At 32.7% G+C, this 11,994-nt stretch overlaps 2 protein-coding genes and 1 pseudogene across 3 annotated transcripts; 2 read left to right on the top strand and 1 right to left on the bottom strand.

Annotated features, from left to right (window-relative positions):
- Positions 1–1,050: 1,050 nt before the first annotated feature.
- LOC113858642 (ubiquitin-like domain-containing CTD phosphatase) lies at positions 1,051–3,470 on the bottom strand. Its single transcript, XM_027491359.1, has 5 exons — positions 3,114–3,470; positions 2,770–3,029; positions 2,487–2,550; positions 2,209–2,374; positions 1,051–1,788 (listed from the first exon to the last, which is right to left on the bottom strand). Exons 1-5 carry the CDS (start codon positions 3,362–3,364, stop codon positions 1,543–1,545), a joined length of 987 nt encoding a protein of 328 aa, XP_027347160.1. The 5' UTR covers positions 3,365–3,470; the 3' UTR covers positions 1,051–1,542.
- A 1,325-nt stretch (positions 3,471–4,795) lies between these two features.
- LOC113857470 (guanosine nucleotide diphosphate dissociation inhibitor 2) lies at positions 4,796–9,579 on the top strand. Of its 2 annotated transcripts, XM_027489403.1 has the most exons (13): positions 4,802–5,068; positions 5,141–5,203; positions 5,342–5,425; positions 5,561–5,668; positions 5,780–5,952; positions 6,396–6,507; positions 6,644–6,724; positions 6,827–6,889; positions 7,375–7,476; positions 7,730–7,854; positions 8,293–8,503; positions 8,585–8,659; positions 9,241–9,573. In XM_027489403.1, exons 1-13 carry the CDS (start codon positions 4,982–4,984, stop codon positions 9,289–9,291), a joined length of 1,335 nt encoding a protein of 444 aa, XP_027345204.1. In that variant the 5' UTR covers positions 4,802–4,981; the 3' UTR covers positions 9,292–9,573. The 2 variants fall into 2 exon arrangements, with proteins under 2 accessions (XP_027345202.1, XP_027345204.1); XM_027489401.1 differs by having other exon boundaries at positions 4,796–5,203; positions 9,241–9,579.
- Positions 9,580–11,054: 1,475 nt separating this feature from the next.
- On the top strand, positions 11,055–11,872 carry LOC113860011 (annotated as a pseudogene).
- Positions 11,873–11,994: the final 122 nt, after the last annotated feature.

The raw sequence follows: 11,994 nt of genomic DNA, 5'->3' as shown, positions 1-11,994 counted from the left end.
CTTTTTCACTTCATACATTCTGTTCTTTAGAGTATTAAATCTATTATTCATATATTTATGTATAAAAAAAATTTAAAAATCAAAGAAATATTAAATTATATATGTTATCATATATAATGTCAAATTTGAATAATAAAAGTATTTTACGCATGAAACGTCATTTTGCTAGCTGATTGTATGGGATTAAAGGAAGGCTAGTTGAGACCCATGATAAGACGATAAAGGAGGGGGAACGGTAGCTTGACCAATTTTCAAACAGAACCAGTTAAATTAGTGCTGTGTTTATTTAACCTTGTTGCTTTATTCGCTGAAATCGACTTTTTTTTTTTTTAACTTTGTTAAAACTCCATTCTACTTGCCGCCTAGTCAAGATTAATGTCCAAAGTTTCGTGGTATTTCAAACAAAAAAGCAATGTAGTCAAGAACTAAACAGGTTTTATGTCCAGTTGCACCCAAAATTAAAAGTTAAAAATCAATACTGAACTTAGGGAATTAGGTGATGGCAGGTTTACGCACAAAGTTGACCTGATTCATCTTCCCCATTTATTAAATGTTATCTTGATTATTGACTTTCAAATTTCTAAGACTGTTTATACTTGTATCTAATTACATGTACAACAAAAGGGCATAGATCGTATTTTAAACGAAAAAACTTTCTATATCGCTGAATAAAAAAATCATGTTCACCTTGTTTCATTTTACCAAAACATGATTTTCACATAATTATTTCTAATAGAAGATATCTACGGCCTAAAAATAATAATTTTCACTAATTTGATTCATTTTTAATTGTTTTAAATTTTCAACTAATTTATCCAACAAGTTTTTTGGGCAAACTAACCCACAACAAACCATTAATTTATTAAATGAAGCACAATTATATACTTTTATCTTCACCTATTTTAGATGAACCTGGTTCAATCTGTAGATAATCTCTCCCATATCTTCCATTCAGACACGCCCCCCCCCCCCCCCCCCCCCCTTTCTCTCCGTACTTAATCTAAAGAAGTCGTTGATACAAATTTTGTCCTGCTTAGAACAGAATTACTACCAGAAGACATTTTCTGATAATAAAGCATGAAATACAATAACAAAGACAGTTTATATGGTAGGCCAATAAACACTTCAGAAAGTGATTGATTTTAGATATAATACATTGTCGAGAATAAGAATCAATTTATCGCTTTGGATAATAGTTACAGTTGTCACACAATTATTCATTCTCATTTGCAAATTATCCAAGCTTTTCTACCCATTTCTCAACAAATTATGAAAACAGAACCTTCATATGCATCAAATCAAAATCTGTTCAGGAATTGAAGATAGCAATTGCATGAGCAATATATGTCATCTAAGCTAACTCCAAAAGGCTGCTACAAGAAACTCCTTTCTTTCTGCCATTCTCCTGTCCTAACATTAAATACTTGATACAAAAATTGAAATCCTCTGACTGAACAACGACTCTTATAGAACTGCAGTTTTTTGCTAGTTTATAAGCAGCATCTTGCTCGCCAGATTCTCGTTATTGGATTCAATTATCCCTTAACTGTGCCTACGCCTTTTAGCATTGTCCTCTGTGAATAACTCCCAATTATTATGATCAAGGTTGCTCAAGTCATCAAGCTCTGCAATTGCTAGTAAGTATTGGGTAAGTTTCACAAGCTCCTGATCAGTATCTCGATTGGCATGAGCCTTCCTGAATGGTTTAATTGTCAAACCATTTTGTGGGTTCATTACAAAATTTCTTCGAAGGTCGTCAAACATGATAGTATTCGAAGCATTGTAGAACTGAAATAAGAAAAGAAAGCACCCATCATGACAACTAGATCATAGAAATGGCTGACTGATGCCAAAAATTCAAACAAATACTAAAATAAATGAAAAACATATAGATTACAACAACTTGGAATGTAAATGTTTCATTTTACAATTTTATTTACCTTGAATCAATAAATCCCATAACCCACCTAGGTTTATCTAACTTATGATCATCCGCACAAGCACTAAACATCTTTTTAGTTTTTCAGGAAGATGATGTTGCAACAGTAGTCTTTTTCTGGTACTGTTTCTCCACATATAAAAAGCAAACTAAAAAGATTATGCTGCGGATGGGGAATGTATGAAAGAACAAATAAGCTAACTTGATTGTATTAACTTTACATAAAGAAGATAAATGGCATGTTATTATCATATATTCTTATTATATACCTCAGGGAACTGAGCCCAGATCAAACCAAGAGGCTTGCAATCAAAGACCCCACGAGAAGATGTCTGAACAGTGATCATTGCCAAGTGATCGAGAAGTGCAGTGATTCTGTAGTTAGGATTGTCCAGAACCCCAAGTTGTCCCATCTTCAGGTTAATCCACTTCATGCTGCAGGCAGTGAATGTAACATTCATTCCATTGATTAGATAGAATATAGACCTTGAGTCTACTCTTCCAAAAGAATAAGAATTTGATAGAATAGATGAGAAAATAACACTACCTGGTTGCAGACCATATCATAATGTCATACTCAGCATAAACTGACGTAAGAAACTCGTGAAGGTCTGCAGAACAAAACAAAAGAACAAGTAAGGAACAAGAGAAAAGAGAAAGGAAATAACAGAGTAATGCACCAAATTAGCCCAAAGAATTTAGGCATTAAAATTTAGTTATTAAAATTACTAAAAGATAAATATCTTAACCCTTGACATTAGGGTAATTTGAAATACAAAATTAGTGTGGATTATTGAAAATTAAGAGAATGAAAAAAGGGGGGAAGTTACAAGGTCTCATTAGCTGAAGAGGGTTCTCAGCAGTGGAGCGGTGATCAAAGAGGGTGTAATCAATATCGAGAACGAGTAGTTTCTTTCCTTTGCGACAGGGATTTTGAAGCTGAACCTTGAAGTGATTAATGCGTCTGGCCAATTTTTGTTTATTGACTTCCATGTCTTTGATGTCAACAGCTTCTTCTTGAGGAAGCTCGAAATCGTCGAGAATCTCAGGGGACTCCACGGGATCCACGAGCAAGTCTTCTTCGGTAGTACTGAGATTGTTTAATTGCATTTAATGAAAATGAACATGAAAATGAAGAGATAATTGAATTAAACCCTAGGGTTGAATTGCGTACCCGATCATAGTCATCTTGAAAGACGAGTTAAGAGAAAGTTGAGAGAGGAAGAGAGAGTCATCGTTGAGTTTGGAAGCCAGTTTAGGGTACAAAAGCTTCTGCCGAAAAGGTAAAACATTGGTTAACTCGCAGATTCTACGCTTGAGTTCACCCACCGTGTCGTCTCCGCAAACTCGCACAGTGTACTCTTTCCCACTCCATTTCACTTTCAGCGTCACCTCTTCCAACGATGCCGAAGATGAACATGCCATCCCTCACTTTCCACCACTGTTCCTTCTCCTTCCTTTCCGATCACACCAAAACCCTACTTCAGCCTCTGTTTCCACTCAGCTTTCATATTTGGCCAAACACTTGTTTTTCGTTTTTTTTTTTTTTTTTGTTTAAATTGTTATTTGGAAGCAACACGGTTTTTTTTAATTAATTATTTTCTTTAAAATAAATAAAAATATTGAAATTCAAATATACTATTGACATAATATTTAGTGAAAATTAGTTATTTCTTTAAAATAAATAACAAAATTTGAAATTCAGAAATACTATTGACATAATCTTTAGTGTATGGATGCTAAATTTATATATGGTTAAGCAAGGAGAAAATAATCCACTAAAACTCTTATTATATTTTCTTTGACTTACTTAAGGGAAGAGACCAACAAATTAATAAAATAAAATAAGCAGTTTTCTTAAAAAATTGTTTGTAAAAAGTGCAGACTTTGTCTTATTTAGCCATTAAAAAAATATAATAAGCCTTAATAGATTAATGAAAATAAGAGTCTATAATTATTCTAAATAGTAACTTAAGCTGTCTAATTAGCCATCCGGAATGTGATGAAATCATTTGAGGTGTAATTTTTGGAACCAATTTTGTAGTTTTTATTTTTATTTTTGATTAATTTACATTTCATTTCTAAATTTTTTACATTTGTTGTACTTGTTATAAACATGTAGATTTTGTGAGTATTATCTTTTCTTAATTTTATGGATTTGGTTCATTGATGGTTTTTAGAACTGATTTAGTTCAAATTTTTAATTCATTCATGTTTCGATTCTGGATTTTTTTTTCTTGTTTTTATTTTATTTGTTTCCAAATTCTTATTACATTACTCTCTTTACTTGCTGCATTTAAATTCACCATATATCTTTCACTTTTGAGTATGTTGTCATTTAAAAATATTTATTATTACTATTTTTCAAAATAATATATATACATTGTTTTATTTGATGATTAAATTGTTATTAATATCATTTTAATAAAAGATCATAAATGATGAAGAACAATAGATAAACAATGATAAACTTGCCCAAGACACAATTCCTTAGAAACTTGGCTAAAGCCTCACCATTCGAACAATGCAACTGGGTTTTTATATTGTTGCTTAATTGGAAGAGCAACTTCACAAAAGAAGAAAGGTATATCCCACATAAATGTGTCTTAAAACACTTATTCCTTTGGTTATTAAATTTTTAAATGTGTCCAAACTTGTTAGAGAATTTAGTTAGAATATAATTTTTAAATGCAAACATCGATATACAGGAAATTAAAAGATTGGAAGATAATTTTTTTATTAAGACCAATGAAATAAAATTCCTCATAATTGAATGATTTTATTTAATTGTTATTCATAATTAAAAACAGTAAAAAGAGAAAAGCAAAAAAAGAAAGTAAAAAAAGCGGGGTGATGGGTGAGGGTAAGGAAAGAGGGGGTGTGTTGTTGCGTAGGGTGATATCATCATAGCGATTTTCTTTTTAAAAAGTGGATTGCAACTGCGAAGGTCAAGAGTGTAGTGAAGAATAGATCCGTTTCAGTTTCATTGCTTCTGAAAACCCTAAAAACCCCTTTCGGTGATCATCGAGATTTGGATCGACGATGGATGAAGAATACGACGTCATCGTTTTGGGCACGGGTCTCAAGGAATGCATTCTCAGTGGTCTTCTCTCCGTCGATGGTCTCAAGGTATTCATCTTTTCTTCTATCTATCGATCCAATCCGCATATTGTGCTAACTCTTGAGATTCATTGTTTTCAGGTTCTTCACATGGATAGGAATGACTATTACGGAGGAGAATCCACGTCGCTCAATCTTATTCAGGTTTTTCTTTATTTCTTCTGAACTATGCTTTGTTTTTTTTTATTTATTTGAATTTCATTTTAGTAAAAATAAATAAAAATACTGTTGTTCCTTGTTTTTGAACTGTGAAATGATGGTTAATTACTTTGTTTTCTTCAGCTTTGGAAGAGATTCAGGGGAGATGACAAGCCTCCTCCACATTTGGGCTCTAGCAAGGACTATAATATCGATATGAACCCTAAGGTTTTTGTTTTTATTGTTTTGGCCTTCTGAGTTATGATGCATAATTGCATATACATTTGATCCACAGTATGATAAGATTCTCAATTTTTTCTGACCATATTTATTTATCTGTTTGTTTTCTTATGTTGTGGCTAGTTTATTATGGCTAATGGAAATTTAGTGCGGGTTCTCATACATACTGATGTTACTAAGTATCTATATTTCAAAGCTGTGGACGGGAGCTTTGTATTTAATAAAGGAAAGGTATGGTTGTGTCTTCCGCGGTTGTCTTACTGGAAGATGTCTTTTGGTTTTGGTTTTGATTTTGTTTTGGTGTTTTAATTGTTTTTCTGGTGGGCGACTCCCTTGTTACAGGTTCACAAGGTACCGTCAAATGATATGGAAGCCTTAAAGTCCCCACTCATGGGACTGTTTGAAAAACGCAGAGCACGCAAGTTTTTCATTTATGTTCAAAATTATGATGAGAATGATCCTAAAACTCACGAGGGGATGGACTTGACTAGAGTAACTACTAAAGAACTGATAGCGTATGTATACACTTGTTTTCTTGTTGTATTTATAGATTGGAGGGTCTGCCTGTGTGTTGCCTCGATACTCTGCACAAGCATATTGAAATTGATATAGGAACTGTTACTGTGTCTTATTGACCTTAATACTTTGAACTTTTAAGTGGCATTAAAATTGCCCCATATTCTTTAAGAATTAGAAAGATCAATTTTAATTGAGTTTAAATATGGTCATTTGGTACATGTTTATTAGTCCAAATTCTAAGTGCGATTTATTCTTATTTAGTATTTTTGTTCTGTGTACATATGCAATGTAATTGCATTTATGATGATTAGACATTTTCTTATGTTATATTATATATAGGTGTCTTGATACCTATAATGAGAAGGAAATTAGAACTTTGTATGGATGGTGACAATGAATATTTTAAGATCCTTTTGCTTTTCTTGTTGACCTATGACAGAAAATATGGCCTTGATGATAACACTGTGGACTTCATTGGTCATGCTTTGGCGCTTCATAGAGATGATCGCTACTTGGGGGAGCCAGCACTGGACACTGTGAAGAGAATGAAGGTAAGTTTTCTGGATTATTATGTACTTGTAATTCTTTCTCAGTCATGGATTCTTCTTAATTGAAAGTGTCTTATGTTCCATTTGGTTGTTAAGCTTTTTTGTATCCCCCATTCATGCTTATGTTTCCTACCTGTAGTTATATGCAGAGTCTCTTGCACGCTTTCAAGGGGGATCACCTTACATATATCCTTTGTATGGTTTAGGAGAGCTTCCTCAGGTATTTCTCTCTATATTTTTCTATCCCATCTGCTTCCATCTCTTTCTTTAAATGTACTGTTGGAATTCATTTTGCTCATGATTCCTTAATTAATTTTTCCAGGCATTTGCACGGCTTAGTGCTGTTTATGGTGGAACATACATGTTGAATAAACCTGAATGCAAGGTATATACTCTATTATGCATACATACATACAACAGCTCTCTCTCAATTACATAAGTTTAAGACTTGGCAACCTTACACAATTACAACTTCAGTATGAAATTATTTGGATTGATCTAATATTTAAACGATATTATTATTTAGATCATGGATGCTATGCTTTTGGCAAGTTGATATATTGTCAATTTGTCATCAAGTAGTTGATATTTTAGTTTCTTTTAAAAGTAAGTTTGTCATCAAGTTGATATAGTGTTCACTGGTGTATAATTGATTTTGATTTACATTGCTGTCAATAGATCTTAACCCAATACATATAACCTCTTAAATTCATTGGACTTGGTATTTATTTTGTCAACGTATGTTTACATGGGATGCCCCACCTCATCTCGTTATTATAATTGCTATTGTGATTTTAATTTGTATTTGAACAACATGCTGACATACAATCTTACTTAAGTATTTGTTTTTATATTTTACTTGAATTCCAGGTAGAATTTGATGAGGAAGGAAAGGTTGTTGGTGTCACATCTGAAGGGGAAACTGCAAAGTGCAAAAAAGTTGTCTGTGACCCATCATACTTGCCCAACAAGGTAGTAAAAAAATTTTCTATTTTGACTTTTTGGTGTCAATTCAGGTGATGCTGAGAGTGTGAAAATTGTTTTCTTCTGAAGTCTTGTAGCCATATACACTACCATTTATCAGTTGTCTCTGAAATTTAGCCACACTGCTGATAAAAATAAATTAATTTTGAACAGTGAATCAATGTCCAGTTTTAATTTCTTCAGTGACTCTTGACGGGAAACTGCATCGTACTTTAAAACAAAATTGTAATCTTTTCAACAGGTGAGGAAAGTTGGTAGGGTTGCAAGGGCAATAGCCATCATGAGCCACCCAATCCCCAACACCAATGATTCCCATTCAGTGCAAATTATTTTACCACAAAAGCAGTTGGGTCGGAAGTCAGACATGTAAGGGCCTCAATTTATTTGATCATGAAACTTATTTGAATAAGCTAAAAAGAGCTTAAGAGAGCTATTAATTATTTTCATCAGTTCTTCATAAGCATTTCCAAATGCTTTCTAAGTAGGACCATTAGGTTACATATTGACATATTAATATCAGTCTCTAGTCATGTTGTCCTTTACTATTTTACAATTATTAATGTAATGTTAAGCTAAAGTTTATGCTTGTTAAACTTAGTAAACAATACCATAAAAAGTTGTTTGTTGAGGCCTATGGAATTTTGCAATCATCCCAACATTGAAAGGTTTGCCAAAATGCTAAGATGATTTTAATATTTAAAACCTGGGATGATTAGTAATGTTTTGTGAATGTGATATCCAATCCATTATATATAGATTATAATTTCCCGTGTTAAATTAAATGTATTTTGTTTACCTGGGCAGGTACCTATTTTGTTGTTCATATTCCCACAATGTTGCTCCAAAGGGGAAATTTATTGCATTTGTATCAACCGAGGCAGAGACAGATCAGCCTGCAATTGAACTAAAACCTGGAATTGACCTTCTAGGACCTGTTGATGAGATATTTTTTGATATCTATGACAGATGTGAACCAGTCAATGAGTCCTCTTTGGACAACTGCTTTATATCAACAGTGAGTTACTTTATCTGACAAATATTTCAAGTCTATGCTGATAGGTTGACCGTGCTATATTTAAAATTTTTTTTTTAACAGAGTTATGATTCTACTACTCACTTTGAGTCAACTGTAGAAGATGTCCTCAACATGTATACATCGATAACTGGAAAGGTAAGTTTTCTGCTGTTAACAATTTGTTTTCCGTGCTGTGAATTAATTTGTCTGTGCCATAAATGGCAACTTGCATTATTCTACTATGTCCATTTGCTCCAGAAGTTATTGTATATTATAACTTCTAATCACTTATTTTCTAGTCTAAACAGTACAGTACACACTGTAGGAATCAATTATTCATGGGATCCAATTCTTCTATGGGAAAATAGTTGCTTAGCTACAAGTAAATGCATGTTAGTTTAACAGTGTTGGTTATCGGTGGAAGCAAATACATGAATCACCGTTTTGGGTTTTGATATGGCTTTTGGTTGTACATCATTTTTCTGTGTAATGCTAGATTCCTTCCTTCCCACTCCTCAAAACTAAGATTCTTTTTTATTTTATATTGTTGCAATTGCGTTATAACATCAATGAGTAAACAGAAAGCCCGTGGACGTACTGGCAACCTGGTGTTTGTGGCCCTTCTGATGGGCATAGGATATCTTGAATAATGAGATTCATCATATTCTCTGGATAGTTTTCTTGGTAATTGGGCAATTTGCTGATTGTTATATTCTTAATTGGGTGATTTTGAGCAGGTTATTGACCTCAGTGTGGATCTTAGTGCTGCTAGTGCTGCCGAAGAGTAAAGAAAACTGGGCGATGTCCTTTATGGTGTCTGTTTCAATCCGTATGGATGGACTTGGCAATGAATGTTATCAACGTTTATAATAAATTATGATATAAAATGTTTATTTTTTTTCTAAACAGAAAACCCTAAAGCTTGTAAAACAGAATTGTGTGGCTGGGAAACTTTTTCCCTTCCAAATGCTCTGGTTGTGCTTTAGTACATTTATTATGTTGACATACATGGATACCGTCTGCTGCAATGTTTCGTAAAATGTAGTTTTATTTTCACACTACCAATTGCTCGTCTCTTCTATTTCCGTTGCTGTTCTTTTTCTGAGGGGCACAATTTTCATTGCAGTTTGCAGATGACACATGATCACATTTAACTCGATCAGTTTGTAATTTGTATGAATATTTTAGAACTTCTGTTAACGTTTAAATTTGTTTCAAGTTATAAGGGAGATATAAATAATTTTAATAAGTAAAAAATAAAGGCAACTGGGGCGTTAAGAAAAATACGAATTTTAAAATAAAAATAATTTGAATAAGAATATAATAAAATACGTAATTAAGGTTTGAGACAATAACATTTTAACATTAAATGTTTTGATAAATTATTTAATATTAAAATGTAAAAAAAAATATTATCTAAGCCATCCTTTGTAAGAAGTGGGTATTATCTGTCTTCTCTGTTTTTTTTTTCTGGTCTTGGATTGTTTTCTAAGGTTAAATTAATGGATCCTTTTAAGAAGACGCAGAACTGTTTGGATTGACAAGTGTTTTCTTTTTTATTTCTTGTTTTAATTTTAACTATTTAATTTTTTTTTTCTACTTTTAATAGTTTGTACAAGTAAAATAAAATAAAAATAATTAAATTTATAATATTTTCATACAAATTTAAAAAATAAAATATGGAAAACCCTTTTTCAAACTAAATGCTCTTTAAAGTTCTCTTCTTATGCATTATTTTCTTCAAACTTTTATTGATAGATAACTAATTTCTTTATCACTTTAAGTCTTAAATTGATAGATATCTTCTTTATCTAGAATATTCGATTTTATTTTATTTATATCAGAACAATCAAAGAAAATAGGACTTTCAAAATAACGGAAAATATTACAAAAGAATCGTTGTTATGGCAAAACTATAGAAGTCAATTGGGAAAATTTATTTAAAAAATTGCAATCACTTGAGATGAGTTTTGACTTTGACGGAAGTATGTAAAGGCAAAAAACTAATAAAATGACAATGTCATGTGGCTAATGTAGAAATTTATGCAAATTATCATGAAAGAGTTTATTGAGATATGTCCTTTACTAATTTTCAGCCAAATAAAAAAAAATTCCCAAGCAAATATTAGTTGTAACAAGGCTCGTTGCCAAAATATACTTTTGACTTAAATTTACTTAAGATATCATTTTTGTTAATTATCCAAGTCTAAAAGTTGGATCTATATTTTGGAGGATTTTTTGTGTGCTTTTAAGCCACGGTACAACATGCAGGTCAATGAGACGATAGATTCTACAGTCCTCACTTTCTTTCTTGGAAGGGTTTGAAAGATGATTTCTCCAAAAGTTGCTGACCGTTGATTCGAAGTGTTTTTAATCCTATAGTTAAGATGCGATAGTGGACAACTGGAAGTGCAAGTTATATAAGATGAAAGACACGAGTAGTATTAGTGAAAAAATCGCATGGAAGTCCAACCGTGATGGTGTTTATTTGTTTTTTCTTTAAACCCTTGACATTGGAAACTTTTGGAGTCATGTAAGAACTCATGGGAAGATGGACAGACACCATAGCAGTGGTAAGTCTAAAGCATCACTTTGTCCGATTGAAGCTCTCAGAAAATCAAAATTGAACCAGCAATCATGGATGGAGCTTGCTTTCATCTTGATCATAACCAAAGCTATGCAAACATATAGGAAATGGAATGAAGCGCGCTGGGAGAAAGGAAAAGATAATTACGATGATTCAATATTTGCCGATTTGATAAGGTTTGAGAAGCCAAATAGAAGAAACCAGTGAAATTTTCCATCGTTGAATTATGGCCACTCAGATAGAACAAAGAAATATTCCCCTACCATTTTAGATGTTGTCTCCTACTTAACCAAAAAGGTGGACTCTAAAACTCGGTATGTCAAGATATTACAACCAACTATTGCAACACAAACTACATATTTTTTCGGATCCAAATTCTCTCTCTGAGTTGGACAAAGCAACACGAGGTCGCAAATGCTATGGTAGAAGCTCAACCTCATGCTCTTTGCAGGCCACTTAATGGCATTTTCATAGGGAAAGACATGCTTGCAATCAATATTTCAAGGTCAGTTGGACTTCATAAAATTAAAAGGGCAAACAAGTTTAAGTGGACCACCGCCACCTAATGCAAATAGTGCAAAAAGAATGTTCACTGACTACTTGAACAGGTAATCACCTAAACTGTGCAACCTTAAGCGTGTATAACGAGTAATCACCTAAATTGTGCAATTTCTAACCATTAAATCCTAGCCTTTCATTTTTCCTGTATCAGATCAATGGTCAGGAGCTTTTGGAGAAGCCATCCTCCAACTTTCTTCCGGAATAGATTGGGAGGACCCTAGAATCTACCCAGTGAGACCCAATCCATTTATCTCACCCTCATTTAAATATGCAATATGATCTTGAACAAGTCGGAGGATCACAACCCATATACATAGTTCTACACAGAATGGTAAAATGTAAT

This window comes from Abrus precatorius, unplaced genomic scaffold, assembly GCF_003935025.1.
Source record: "Abrus precatorius isolate BTA unplaced genomic scaffold, Abrus_2018 Scaffold2, whole genome shotgun sequence".
NCBI lineage: Eukaryota > Viridiplantae > Streptophyta > Magnoliopsida > Fabales > Fabaceae > Abrus > Abrus precatorius.
Note: the sequence above shows the minus strand (reverse complement) of the source record. Positions and strands in the feature narration are given on the sequence as shown.

What these genes read in the sequence shown, in the direction of transcription:
- LOC113858642 (XM_027491359.1), bottom strand. Translation starts at nt 3,364, where the DNA reads ATGGCATGTTCATCTTCGGCATCGTTGGAAGAGGTGACGCTGAAAGTG. An exon ending in TCTTCAGCTAATGAGACCTT is followed by an intron (nt 2,551 to 2,769) that starts GTAACTTCCCCC and finishes TTTGTTCTGCAG; the next exon opens with ACCTTCACGAGTTTCTTACG. An exon ending in TCTGGGCTCAGTTCCCTGAG is followed by an intron (nt 1,789 to 2,208) that starts GTATATAATAAG and finishes TTCTTATTTCAG; the next exon opens with TTCTACAATGCTTCGAATAC.
- LOC113857470 (XM_027489401.1), top strand. Translation starts at nt 4,982, where the DNA reads ATGGATGAAGAATACGACGTCATCGTTTTGGGCACGGGTCTCAAGGAA. An exon ending in ATATCGATATGAACCCTAAG is followed by an intron (nt 5,426 to 5,560) that starts GTTTTTGTTTTT and finishes TGTTGTGGCTAG; the next exon opens with TTTATTATGGCTAATGGAAA. An exon ending in ACAACTGCTTTATATCAACA is followed by an intron (nt 8,504 to 8,584) that starts GTGAGTTACTTT and finishes TTTTTTTAACAG; the next exon opens with AGTTATGATTCTACTACTCA.